General features: G+C 36.6%; 3 protein-coding genes across 5 annotated transcripts; 2 read left to right on the top strand and 1 right to left on the bottom strand.

The window, feature by feature from the left end:
• The first annotated feature begins 2,153 nt into the window (after positions 1-2,153).
• LOC139780183 (probable ATP-dependent RNA helicase DHX37) lies at positions 2,154-3,967 on the top strand. Of its 3 annotated transcripts, none has more exons than XM_071718708.1 (5): positions 2,154-2,428; positions 2,505-2,706; positions 2,770-2,981; positions 3,061-3,158; positions 3,815-3,967. In XM_071718708.1, the coding sequence occupies exons 3-5, from the start codon at positions 2,779-2,781 to the stop codon at positions 3,892-3,894; spliced, it is 381 nt and encodes a 126-aa protein (XP_071574809.1). In that variant the 5' UTR covers positions 2,154-2,428; positions 2,505-2,706; positions 2,770-2,778; the 3' UTR covers positions 3,895-3,967. The 3 variants fall into 3 exon arrangements, with proteins under 3 accessions (XP_071574809.1, XP_071574810.1, XP_071574811.1); XM_071718709.1 differs by having other exon boundaries at positions 3,830-3,967; XM_071718710.1 differs by lacking the exon at positions 3,815-3,967 and adding an exon at positions 3,220-3,541 and having other exon boundaries at positions 2,195-2,428.
• Positions 3,968-7,298: 3,331 nt separating this feature from the next.
• On the top strand, positions 7,299-10,896 carry LOC139780207 (uncharacterized). Its single transcript, XM_071718743.1, has 7 exons — positions 7,299-7,395; positions 7,559-7,697; positions 7,791-7,990; positions 9,857-10,106; positions 10,182-10,350; positions 10,420-10,523; positions 10,587-10,896. The coding sequence occupies exons 1-7, from the start codon at positions 7,387-7,389 to the stop codon at positions 10,820-10,822; spliced, it is 1,107 nt and encodes a 368-aa protein (XP_071574844.1). The 5' UTR covers positions 7,299-7,386; the 3' UTR covers positions 10,823-10,896.
• A 109-nt stretch (positions 10,897-11,005) lies between these two features.
• On the bottom strand, positions 11,006-12,640 carry LOC139780182 (uncharacterized). The gene is made up of 3 exons (XM_071718707.1): positions 12,105-12,640; positions 11,790-12,027; positions 11,006-11,724 (listed from the first exon to the last, which is right to left on the bottom strand). Exons 1-3 carry the CDS (start codon positions 12,515-12,517, stop codon positions 11,008-11,010), a joined length of 1,368 nt encoding a protein of 455 aa, XP_071574808.1. The 5' UTR covers positions 12,518-12,640; the 3' UTR covers positions 11,006-11,007.
• Between the last annotated feature and the right edge of the window lie 776 nt (positions 12,641-13,416).

The following is a 13,416-nucleotide window of genomic DNA, read 5'->3' on the forward strand; positions in this document are numbered from 1 at the left end:
CTTTTAAGAGATGCTTTTAAAAACCTATTTACCCTTTCTACTATGCCATTTGCCCACGGAGCAGCAACAGCAACTTGACGATGTTTAATATTCCGAACTTGCATAAATTCTGAAAATTCCTTCGAAGTGAATGCTGTACCTCTATCTGATACTAAAATATTTGGATTTCCAAATGTGTTAAACATCCATTCCAGATGTTTGATAGTTTTTTTTGAACTAGTAGACTTAACCGGAAACAACCACGTAAATCGTGTAAACGCATCTACTACTAATAAAATGTGTTTGAATCCCTCATCCGACTCTATGATAGGGCCAAAATGATCCGTATGTATAATTTGACACGGGGACTCAGGATTATCTACCAATTGTATTTCGCCTTCGCGAGCATTAATAGACGCATTTGTCATCAGACAAGTCAAACAATTATCTATATAATCTACTACTTTCTTTCGTAAAGAAGGATACCAGTAATTTACATATATACCCTGGAGGGTTTTCTCGACGCCACAATGCGCCATATCATCATGATATATTCGAATAACGTTATTTATCATAACTTCCGGAATTACGAATCTGGGTTTATCCTTTCCTTTATGAAAGACGAGTCCATCAATCAACGTGAACTTTTCATTGTCCTCAAATTCCAATTTTTCCGCAATTTCTTTTAACCTAATATCACGCAATTGTTTATATTCTAACTCTTTCTCAAGAGGCATTGGTTCTATATACGCGACAACTCTACTTAACGCATCTACATGGGCCATCCGTTTACCTTCTCGATGTAAAATTCCAAACTTATATTCTTGTAAACGGAGAGACCATCGAGCAATTCTCGGGTTAATATTCGCTTTCTTCATCGCAAATACCAGTGCATTACAATCAGTTATTATTACAAATTCAATTCCATATAAATATATATGCCATCGTTCTACTGCTTTTACCATGGCCAACATTTCTAACTCGAAGCTATGATAATTAGCTTCAGCTTTGTTAGTCGGCTGACTGAAATAGGCAACCGGAGCCCATTGATTATTATCCTGTTTTTGCAATAAAATGGCTGCTATTGCTATGGCACTCGCATCCGTATGAAGTTGCGTTTCCGCCTTCGGGTTATATATTCGTAAAACAGGGTATGACGTTAAATCTCGTTTCAATAACTCGAAAGCATCACGACATTCTACATCAAACTTAAATTCTACGTTTTTGTGCAAAAGCTTTTGTAATGGCTTAGCCTTAACAGCATAATCCTTTACAAATTTTCTAAAATAATTGGTTAAACCCAAAAACCTTTGCACTTCGACAACCTTTTTAGGTTCAGAAAAATTCCTAACTGCTTCCGTATGTCGGAAACTAATGGTTATCCCTTCTGGAGATATAACATCCCAAATATTCGACCGATATTTTCAAGAAATTACATTTCTTTAAATTTAACCTGAAACCATAACTTTTAAAAATTATAAGAACTTCTTTCAGGACATTTATATTCTCTTCTGGCGTATCAGAAGGAATAATAACGTCATCCATATACACAATAATCTGCTTAGCTAATCTCTCTAATATTTGCTTTAAACGTTTTTGAAATTCTGCTGCTGATTCACACCATCCGAACGGCATATATAACTGCTCAAATTGACCATCCGGAGTCGCAAAAGCAAAGTACTTTGTATGTTCAGGATGAACTTTAATTTGGTGAAAGGCATCTTTTAAATCTAATGTCGTAAATACCTTTCTATTACCAATACGTGCTATACAATCCTCTATTACCGGAAAAGGAAAACATTGCTTATTTACTCTCTGATTGAGCGGGCGCAAATCAATACACATTCGCAAAGATCCATCCTTTTTACGCACTAATACTACACGCGCGCAATACGGGGAATTACTACGCTTAATAATACCACGACGCAATAAATCATCAGTGATTTTTTTAAGTTGCTCTCTTTCAGACCAAGCCAATCGTCTGGGTGCATATGCAAAAACTGAATCATCTTTAAGGGAAACCTTAATAGAATAATTATCCCCTAAGAGCACAGTTGACGGAAAGTCGACTTTTATAAGTCGACTTCTAGTCGACTTCTAAAAATGGCGGAAAGTCGACTAAAAGTCGACTTCTAAATAGTCGACTTCTAAAAATGGCGGAAAGTCGACTAAAAGTCGACTTCTAAATAGTCGACTTATAAAAAGACGGAAAACAGTCAAGCGGCGCGTCATGCATCATCAATATGGCGGCGAATCTCGAGGAGGCTGGAGGACCAGATGAGTGGACCAGAGTTTACGCGAGTGCGAGGAATACGTGCCGCGAGACAGGACACGATAAGACGCCAGATAGTTCTTGCAGGTATGGCGGATCAAGTCGCGAGAAAGGTTTTGCCCGACGAGGTAAAAGAGGATCAGGATAAGGCCAAGTGGAAACATGCTTACAGGTTAGGTATGGTGTGTTATTAATTATCATCGATAATTAAGACCTATTGAATGCGACCTCTCCATTCTGTATCATCTTTCAGAACACCAGAAATGAAGGAACCTGTGTTCATGCATTCTTCGTGCGTTCTACGGAAAATCAGTCCGGAATAGGTGGTTTATAAAGAGATGTACGAAACGAATAAGATGTACATGCGAGGTGTCACGATGATAGAACCCGAATGATTGCCGAAATTCGCTCATGCTATGCCATCTTAGTGAACCATTGGTTGATCCACCGCCAAGGTATTTTTATCACAATTGTTGCTTTATAATGTTTTTCCTACTTATTTATAAAGATATTTATAGATATAATCAATGAACCGGAAAGATCATTTGCCGCGTGTCTGGTACATTCGGAAAGGCCGAATGGGCACTACCATCGATGGATATAGAGCATCCGTGGACGGTGTCAAGTGGTTAGCGTATTTCTTCTTGGAGGGTCAAGTGTGCCCTAAGCTGAAACGATTTGTCCCGTCGCTGCTGACAACACCTGGGAGCATCACCAAGTCATGGGCCAGGTAAATCGTTATTCTATCTTCTTTTGATTTCACGTTGATTTATCGAATAGATTACATCAATTCAATACGATTTTTTCAGGTTGATACCACGCACTCAAGCAATAGTACAAACGCTGCAGTCGCAGGGAGTCGTGTCCAAACACAAACTGCTAGAAATCTGGGGTTCGGATAAAAAATGTGAGATTTTAATTTATAAAATAATATTTAGATATTATCATAGACTTCTATACAATACTAGACCGCTGACAGACATCTCGGCCGTGATGCTTGCCGCCATGTTGATTTTAGTCAAGATATGCTATACTACTATTCTATACAAGTGGTTTTATACAAGATTTCTATACAATAGTCTGGCATATACAGAATGTCCAAAAGAAAGGGTTTAATACTACAGGAGTAGTGGTTCGATTTCGGCATCCAAGTACGCTACACGTCGAAGGCATGACTTACAAACTTATTGATAACATGTACCAATATTTAACACAAAAACATTCGCCTGCTTCGTTATGTACTGTAATAACGAATGCAGATAAACGCACATCATGAGCAACTGAACACCCGATAGTGACTTATTGTTAATTCAATATGGCCGCACCCTTCACTAACACTTGCACCTTGCACTCGCATCAGCTTTTCGGCAGTGCGTCCATAGATGTTAGTGGTCTAGTATAAAAGTCTGTGGATATTATATATTTATAATAATATATATATATATATATATATATATATATAATATTATATATTTACAACATTATGATAATAATATGATATATATTTATATAGCTAATTTTGCATATTGTTTCGCGATTAACGCTGGAATGTTTTAATTTTAGTTCTGTTATTGTCAGCTTACCAGAAGTGGCTGCCGGAATCCGCGCACGCAGAAGTGGCACAGATATGGCCGCCTTTGTAATTAAGAATAAAACATTAGGATTGTAATTATACAGTTTTTTAGATAATTAAATTATTTTATATATGAAAAAAAATCGAAATGCATCAGTTTTAGCCCTCCAGCAAGGGGTCGATTGTGTATCTTGAAATAATGAGGTAAAAATTACAAAAGTGAGAAAATTCATTAGCGCATCTACGATTTTATTTATCAAAATCTAATAAAATCTGTTAACTTTTGTTATTTTTACCTCGTTTCAAGATACACAATCGACCTCCAGACGTACGCGGCGGTTTATTTTATCGACTTTAAAAGTTGGCGGGAAGTCGACTTTTCGTCATGACGGGAAGTCGACTTTTCATCATGACGGGAAGTCGACTTTAAGTCGGTGGTTTTTGCGACATTCGCCGACTTCAAGTCGACTTCAAGTCGACTTTCGTCCTTAAAAATGTCGACTTCTCTGCCAAGTCAGTTTCGGTAGAAGTCGACTTCAAGTCGACTTAAAGTCGACTTTTTGCTCTTAGGGATCATTAACCAACGGTATATTTGAATTTTCAACCTCTTTCATCATCGAGATTAACTTTTGTTTATATGATTCATCAAAATCTATATCGATTTCTTGTAATAACGACATCATGTCTTCAGATTTTTCTTCAACAACTTCTGTAGAAGCTATCTCTTGAAATAACTGAACTCGATTATTTAATTCAACACCAGACGGGTTATATAAAATCGAAATATTATTTTCTTTAAGAAAATCTAAACCAATAATTAAATCCGAAGAAAACGAGTCATCACTCAATACCAATAAAGAAATTGACGCTTTCAAATTCGGTAACAACTCTAAAGAAATCACTGTTTGGGCAGATCTTAATATTGTAATAATAGTATTATTCACTGCTTTATATCTTTTTAAATTTTCAATCTGTTCTAAACCAACATTTAGAAATTTTGCGACAATTGAAGATTTAATAAATGAAACAGGACTTCCGGTATCCAACAACGCATTCAAATTACATGGATTCACCGAAGTAACAATAATACGCGAATCGGAAATTTCTAACTTCCTACCGGAATCTTCGTCCACTACTGCAATCTCCATCTCCTGAGTATCTTCATCTACCGCAGATACCACTGGCGCTGGTTTGGCAGTTGTCGCAGGAGGTGACTGCTCCTTCTTTTTTAACTTAAAACAATCAGCTCGGACGTGACCTTTTGTTTTGCAGTAAACACAAAACACATCCTTGTCCGATTTTGACACTTAATTGTCTTTGGGCATCATACCCCCACTATTTTTCACTTTATCCTTCTTGATCTCCTGATGAGCAATCTTGCGAAAGGATTCGGCTGACACCGATGTTATCCGGTGCATCTCTTCCAAGAACTCATCGACTGATGCACAATGAAGTACCGCAGCTGCTTCTCGTAACGATCGGCTCCCGATACCATTAATAAGCAAATGAATGGTGTCTTCTTCTGGCAAATTTAAATTTTTTATTAACACTAATTTGTCCATGGCGTAGTCTTGGAATTGCTCTTTTTGAAAATTCCATCTCCTTGCCTCGACTTGTTGCATGGCGACATGAAACAATATCTTCCGTTTAAATCGGCGTATAATGGCATCTTTAAATATTTGCCACGATTCAATTAACTTAGTGACGTTCAGATCAAACCATCTCTTGGCATTTTTGACGAGTTTACTTGAAGCTGCCAAAAGTAATACATCTTCCGAAACAGCATGGATTTGGGCGATTCTTTCTCCAGTTTGTATCCATATTTCAATCTTCTCCTCGTCCGTCCCAGCAAACTCGGGAATTTGGGCAGTCAATAATTTGACAGCATGCGCTGTTGCCACCGATGAAATCGGCTGGCGATGCGTAGTTGCAACACCTGCAGCTATTTGCACATCACCATTGTCATTATTTGACGCGTTACGCACCCTATTTTGAGAATTCTCGCGAGACAAATTCACCAACTCTATCATTTGCTGCATCATTATTTGATTTTGATGCTGCTGTTCCTGTTGTACTCGTGCTTGCTCTCGTTGATATTCTTGATGCATTCGAGCTTGCTCTCGTTGATCTTCTTGATGCATTCGAGCTTGCTCTCGTTGATCTTCTTGATGCATTCGAGCTTGCTCTCGTTGATATTCTTGATACATTCGTGACTCCTGTTGTTGGACCCGCATCTGCTCCGCTAATAAAGCACAGACTTGCGTTAAATCAGAAGGCACCACACTTGACGTTCGCGCAAGACTTTCGTTATTACTCGCGGCTGATTGTGCTTCTTTTTGTAGATTAAACAAATCACTAGGTCCATGTCTTTCTAAATGAGACATAATCATGTCTATGCAACGTGAGGCATTCTGTGGCGGATTCAGCCCATATCGCTTGGCTTCCTCTTGCAGCTCACTCACAGACAACTTTTCTAAACGTTGCCGTTCCATATTTCCTTGAATTCTGACAACTGATCTTCGTGACGACAGGCAAATAATATTCGAATACACCAAACTGTCCGATAATTGCTTGAGCACACTCAGAATATTGGCGGGTGAGTACTCGAGAATATTTGAGACGTACTAAGATGGCGGTAACACGCAATACGCTAAATGGCGGGAGACTGTTCGAGAACGTTCGATCGCGCTAAGATGGCGGTAAAACGCAGCACCTAAAATGGCGGCGAACTGTTGAATGTTCGAGACGTAGCTCACCGATGAATGTTCAAAGCGTTATACACCTTTTCGCAAATCTCTTTCGCGAGACATATGTCGACTTGTAGCGTGGCGAACCAATATTTCTGGTCGTCGATCCACAATATTAAACTTTAATGTTCTTAACGTCGTTACGACGGGATGATGTCTCTCACTAAATTATCACGAATGCGGCACCGGTAGTTGATCCGATGTGCTTATCAGCATAACCGGCCGGAAACACCACATATATACTTAACGATTACAGCTTTGCACGCCGTAATATATTCTTCCGAAAAAGGAATGAGAGCAGAAGGAGAAAGGAAAATCGGTAGCAAGCCGGATCGTAGAAACGATAATGGCGGCACTCGATGAATCCCACTTCTGAACTGTAATTTAAATAGTTTTCTTGATGTACCGAAATATTAAACGGCACTGACCGCGAATTGGTTTCACGGGGAGGTGTCAGGAATGGATGGAAGAGAGTGTGAGAGACAATATATCTTATATTTGTGGAAAGGATAATTTATTCCACGTGAGACAATACGAGACGCCTACTCAGTCCGACGTCTGTGCAACGACTGCCGGTCTTCGCCGCTTCGCCGACCGCTTTATTCTCTCTACCAATCAGGACGTTTCCTCTTGCGCAAAGCGCTACGGCGCATACCAGTATCTCAAGCGACCAATCACGTCACATACAGCCCATTTAGGCACGGCGCAACATTCAACAGATCGGAAACTTAACTCAAAATCTTACACTTTCAACTTCAAGCGTCAAGCAGTGAAAAAGCAACGTCAAAACAATCGTTGAATATAAAAATACGAATATGGAAGAGGTAAGTAAAAAGTAGTTTTTATTACAATTTATAATAAAAAAATATATTTTAATTACGAAAAATTAACAATACGGAATGTAGAAAACTTGTTTAGAAGTATAATTTTTAGGTTATGTTGTAGTAATAGTTTTTACATATTTTTTATGTTTGTATGTTTTTCTAGGACGACTGTAGAATTGTGCACACCTGTGGGGTATGCGAAGAAATTTGTGACGGTGATGATTTCAAAAACCATCCTTGTTTAGAAGGCTACAACAAATATTTTATAGATGAAAATACTTTGTATTTTTATCCAGTTTTAGGTAAATTGGCTTCTTTCATTGCATTTTAAAAAAGAGGAAATTATTTTCGTATTTTAATCTAATATGTACATATATATATATATATATATATAGATGATGGTGTTACAATTGTTCGACGCAGCCAAATAAATAATCAAGAAAAAATAGTAGCAGAACCGTTTCAACAAGGTAAACTAATCCCAAGGAAATGTAAAGGTTATTGCAATATTAAAAACAAAAAGATTCAATTACTGGGTTTCAACCATATCATTTTTTTTACGAATTCATGTCGTTTACTTCATCAGGAAGGGATCTAACTGAGTTGTCCCTTGACAGGTATCTTATTATATTTATTACTTAGCGATTGATCTGGAAAAGAAAATGGTGAAGGAAAAAAAAGAGATTTGATTGCTCAATCAAAATTTGAAAAATAGGGAAATGGGTTATTAAATTGATCTTCTATCTGTTGTGGTGATTAATCTTTTATCTTTGTTGAAGTTTTTGGATGATGCTTTTAAATATTTAAGAATGCTCTGTATTTCTTGAATAAATGTGTTAGACAAACTAATGTTTATAATTCTATTGATTTTGCTTGTGAATCTTGTAAGAAAGTATAAATAAAGCAAGCGTAAAGAAGGTCATAAGTGTTTGCATGTTCTGTTTGTTCTCTAGGCTATTTTTAAATCTATCTATTTTGGATTCTTTAGATTTGGTATCTTCTAATTATTTTATCTGTTATTATACAACCATTTTATTAAAGTGTGTATATTCAACTCTTTCAGTTTGCTTTGATTATTCAAGTATTTTTATATGTAAATTATTTTAGGGACAACCCTGGTAAAAATTACCGTTAGAAACAGTTAGAAACAGATAGAATTTCTGATTGTATGTAACGGAATCTTATCCGCTGTAACTGCAAGCTTGTCTAGCTCTATCCGTTTCTGTAAGCAGCACTATTGTATCTGCAAATACAGACAGAAAATGTAACGACGTATAACTGTATCTAATGGAAATCTATCGGCATACAGCATCTATAAGCTTTTGCAATAGAAAAACTTGTCTGTTTCTGTCCGCATTCTGTACGCATCAGATGCTGACGGTATCTATCCGTAATTGCGGATACCGCATCCATCTGCATCTGTACGCAATGTCGACCTACAAGAATTTGTCTGCAGCTACGAATACGAATCCTGTCTGTTTCTATCCGCAGTCTGTACGCATCAGATGCTGACGGTATCTATCCGTAATTGCGGATACCGCATCCATCTGCATCTGTACGCAATGTCGACTTATAGGAATTTGTCTGCGCAACTACGGATGCGAATCCTGTCTGTTTTTGTCCGCATTCTGTACGCATCAGATGCTGACGGTATCTATCCGTAATTGCGGATACCGCATCCATCTGCATCTGTACGCAATGTCGACCTATAGGAATTTGTCTGCAACTACGGATACGAATCCTGTATGTTTCTGTCCGCATTCTGTACGCATCAAATGTTGACGGTATCTATCCGTAATTGCGGATACCGCATCCATCTGCATCTGTACGCAATGTCGACCTATAGGAATTTGTCTGCAACTACGGATACGAATCCTGTATGTTTCTGTCCGCATTCTGTACGCATCAAATGTTGACGGTATCTATCCGTAATTGCGGATACCGCATCCATCTGCATCTTCGCGACGACGCCGCTAGGCGGCGCATGATGGAAAGCGTTTCTCACATTTAAAATACAACCAGCCGTAATATATAAGCAGGCGTTCTGTCAGGCGACAACCAGAAAAATTACAGTGTCGTAACTAAAGGAATCCCTTCTCCTGGCGTTTAAAGGTAGAATCTACCTGATAACTACAAACCTCCCACAATGTACATGTATTTGCAGTAATAAGAAATGAATAAAATGCATTTGCAGTTAGAAACGGATAGAGCGGGCAAATCATAATTGCATGCAAATGCAGATAGATATCCTGCCTGGTTTTGCAATCAGATGCGGATAGACATTCAAAATTGACTACGTATAAAAACGAATAGGATTCATAATTCGTCTGCGCATAGGTTCAGATAGAAGTTCCGTTCCGTTAGGAATCAGTTAGATGCAGTTAGCCTTCCTCACCGTATTTGCGTACACAGTCTTATAGAATCTGCAACACTTTTCATCTGCTTCTATCCGTAATTGCAGGGAAAGAAACGCATAGTAAAACAGTCAGAAACGGATAGAATGCACGTTCTATTCGTTTCTAACGGTAATTTTTACCAGGGAACATCAAGAAAAAGAACACCTATATCAAGATTAAATTTTGATGAGGAGGAAAGTTTAATACTTGAGGTACAGAACAGACCTCCTTTATGGAATTATACCTTACCTCTAAAAGACCGAAGTATGCAAATTAAAAAACAATTATGGGAAGAAGTTGCACAATTTTTTAATGGTAAGAATAAGTTAATAAAACTTTCTAAAAAGTATAGATTATAAAAAGTTACGAAAAATGAAATTTTTGTTATAGGAAAATTTAGTGCAGAAACATTAAAATTAAAATTTAAAAGTCTTTACGACACTTTTAGAAAAATTATACAGTCAGAGCATCAAGCAAGTGGATCTGGTCGAATCAATAAAAAGAAATGGTTTCACTATGATTCAATGACTTTTCTTCGTGATAATTGTCTTATTAAAAAGTATATTTTTAATTTTTAAAAATGTTTTAAAACATTCAACTTACATGTATTAATTTATATAATTTTTAGTACTATGTCAAACATCGAAAATGAAGTAAATGAAGTAAATGAGAGAGACTGTTGTACTCCTAGCACTTCAACGAACATCAGTGATGATTCATTTATTCAAAAAGGTATTTTTAATAATATTATTATAATAAAATAATTACAAATTAAAATTAATGTAATAATTTCAGATAATAGAAGAAAAAGACAACGAAGTGATGATGATACATCAAGTGCTATTAATAGAATTGCTGAAGCAGTTTGTCAGCCAAGCACATTAACATTGCCTCCTCCTCCAGAACCGGATGATGTAGATTCATTTCTACTAGCGATAGGACATCATTTAAGAGAACTGCCAACACTGACAAGAATAAAAGTCATACAACAATTCTTACAAATAGTTTATGATGAATTAGCAATACTTTAAACTTTGACTTATTTTAAAAATTAATGTAATACTATTAGATTATATACTAATATACTTATATATTATAACTATTATATTATATACTAATCTATTATAACTATTAAGTAAGACTACAACTAATGTAAAAATGTAAAGTAAAGTTACATGTAAAGTTACATATGTAATTATTTAAAATTAAAAATTTTTTAATAATTATGATGAGTAAATTGCCATGGTATGACTCCTTCAGTATTGAAAAATTTACAAAATTCTTCACGAATTTTTGCCGCTTGTCGAGAACTATTATTTGTACCACATTGGGTTACATCTTTTAACGCACTATTATTTATTTCTTGTCTCCAAGAACCAGGAAGAAACTCATCTGGACCATCTTGATCTATCATTGTTGGAGTTACATATTGATTTTCATCTAAATCTTGATGTCGAATCCAATTATGAAGACATACAATGGCTTGTACTATTTTCATTGCTTTGTCAACAGTACAAATTATAGGTCTTTTAAGAATTCGCCATTGACTAACCACAATACCAAAAGTATTCTCAATAGTCCGTCTCGCTCGACTGAGTCGATAATTATAAATTGTTCGATCTTCAGTTAAACCAGTTTTAGCAGGATAAGGTCGTAATAGATATTCCGTTAGTTGAAAGGCTTCATCGCCTACCAGTACGTAAGGTAGAGGTGGTCCATTTACTGTCAATGGTTCCCATTCCGGTAAATTCATTTCTTTTTTTGTAAATTTTTGTCCAATTATTGAATCTTTAAAGATTCCACCATCGCTACGTCTGCCATACCCTCCAATATCGACAAACGTAAACATATAATTAGCATTGCAAATTGCAAGTAATACAATACTATGACTATTTTTATAATTGAAGTAGGATGAACCTGCATTGTTCGGACACTAAAAAAATATTTTTTATTTTGAAAATTATTTTTTCAACATTGTTTTTAAAAGTGTATATGTACCTGAATTAAAACGTGTTTCCCATCAATGGCTCCGACGCAATGATGAAAATTCCATTTTTCTTCAAACTCATGGGCAATATTTAACCATTCAGTTTCTGTTAAAGAGGAAGGTAGTACTTTCTTTTGGAGACAAATCCAAATAGCATTGCATGTTTCTTCAATTATATTACTTATAGTTGTCAACCCAATTAGATATTGATAAGACACAGAGCTCATTGAGTCTCCAGATGCTAAAAATCTACAAATTGTAACTATATTATCATTTATAATAAAAATTTTTATATAACTAAAAAATTAATTTTATATTAATCTTACCTTAATGTTAAAGATAATCTTTCTGCCGCTGATATCGGTTCACGAATTACCATTTGTTTGGTAATAAATGGTGTCACCAAACATAATAAATTTTCAAATTGAGTGGGAGACATACGAAAATAGTTCCTAAATCTACTTTCTTCCAAAATAATTATGGGAAATATGGCATGATAAAATCCGTATGTTTTACGTTTTTCTAACATTGGCTCTATCCAATATCGTTTTTTACGATAATTTTTTTCTTTTTGTTTTTGTTTAATGCAGATTATGGCTAAAGCAGCTAAAGCTGCTTTATGTTGTTTATTTCTTTCAAATGATTTTACAGCGCATTCACTTAACCAAGTATAATTTTTATTCCGGAATAACATCTTTACATTAATTATTACATATACGTATGTACATACACTATTCATAAGTGTTTTGATACTACAGAGTCAATTCCGAGACGCTATAATCCTTTTCATGGCTTTAAACTGACGCTGGCGTCAGTAGTGGTCACGTGACCCTTTTGACGCTGAAAATGAGCGTCGAGCGTCAGCATGAAAAGGTACCTTAAGAACCGACTATGGCTGCGTTCGGAAACGTCATCCGGGTACACACGGGTATACTCCCTTCTCCTTCTAACTCGCTGAGATAGAAAAAGAAGGGAGTATACTCGTGTGCACTCGGGTGACGTTTCCGAACGCAGCCTATGAATACCGGCCTAAAGCCTTGTGTACACGATACTAGAAATCGGTCCAAGTTTCGGTTTAAAGCCTTGTGTACACGATACTAGAAATCGGTCCGAGTTTCGGTTTAAGCCAATGAAACTGCTGCTTTTCTGTAAGGGCTGCAAGTTGATTGGCTTAAACCGAAACTCGGACCGATTTCTAGTATCGTGTACACAAGGCTTAAGCCAATCAATTTGCAGCTCTTAAGCCTTGTGTACACGATACTAGAAATTGGTCCGAGTTTCGGTTTAAGCCAATCAACTTGCAGCTCTTACAGAAAAGCAGCAGTTTCATTGGCTTAAACCGAAACTCGGACCGATTTCTAGTATCGTGTACACAAGGCTTTACAGAAAAGCTGCAGTTTCATTGGCTTAAACCGAAACTCGGACCGATTTCTAGTATCGTGTACACAAGGCTTAAGAACTACCGATGTTATTAAACCCGATTAAGGGCGGCGTGTAACAGCGGTCATTGACGTGGAATACATACATATCTGTGTATGTATTCCACGTCCATTGATGCGACCCGAGTCGGGTCGAGTAGCAAATCGAAAACGCCATTAAGGCCATCGCACACAAAATTGCATAGCTTAGCATAAGCGT

This window comes from Temnothorax nylanderi, unplaced genomic scaffold (assembly GCF_030848795.1).
Source record: "Temnothorax nylanderi isolate EJ_2023f unplaced genomic scaffold, tnyl_v1.0 TNYL_tig0266_pilon, whole genome shotgun sequence".
NCBI classification, from domain to species: Eukaryota; Metazoa; Arthropoda; class Insecta; order Hymenoptera; family Formicidae; genus Temnothorax; species Temnothorax nylanderi.

Coding starts and splice junctions, on each gene's coding strand:
- LOC139780207 (XM_071718743.1), top strand. Junction 7,991..9,856: donor TACTTCATCAGGAAGGGATC/TAACTGAGTTGT, acceptor CCGTAATTGCAG/GGAAAGAAACGCATAGTAAA. Junction 10,351..10,419: donor GATAATTGTCTTATTAAAAA/GTATATTTTTAA, acceptor TATAATTTTTAG/TACTATGTCAAACATCGAAA.
- LOC139780182 (XM_071718707.1), bottom strand. CDS start 12,517: ATGAATAGTGTATGTACATACGTATATGTAATAATTAATGTAAAGATG. Junction 12,028..12,104: donor AGATTATCTTTAACATTAAG/GTAAGATTAATA, acceptor TACAATTTGTAG/ATTTTTAGCATCTGGAGACT. Junction 11,725..11,789: donor GGAAACACGTTTTAATTCAG/GTACATATACAC, acceptor ATATTTTTTTAG/TGTCCGAACAATGCAGGTTC.
- LOC139780183 (XM_071718708.1), top strand. CDS start 2,779: ATGAACCGGAAAGATCATTTGCCGCGTGTCTGGTACATTCGGAAAGGC. Junction 2,982..3,060: donor ATCACCAAGTCATGGGCCAG/GTAAATCGTTAT, acceptor CGATTTTTTCAG/GTTGATACCACGCACTCAAG. Junction 3,159..3,814: donor CTGGGGTTCGGATAAAAAAT/GTGAGATTTTAA, acceptor TTTTAATTTTAG/TTCTGTTATTGTCAGCTTAC.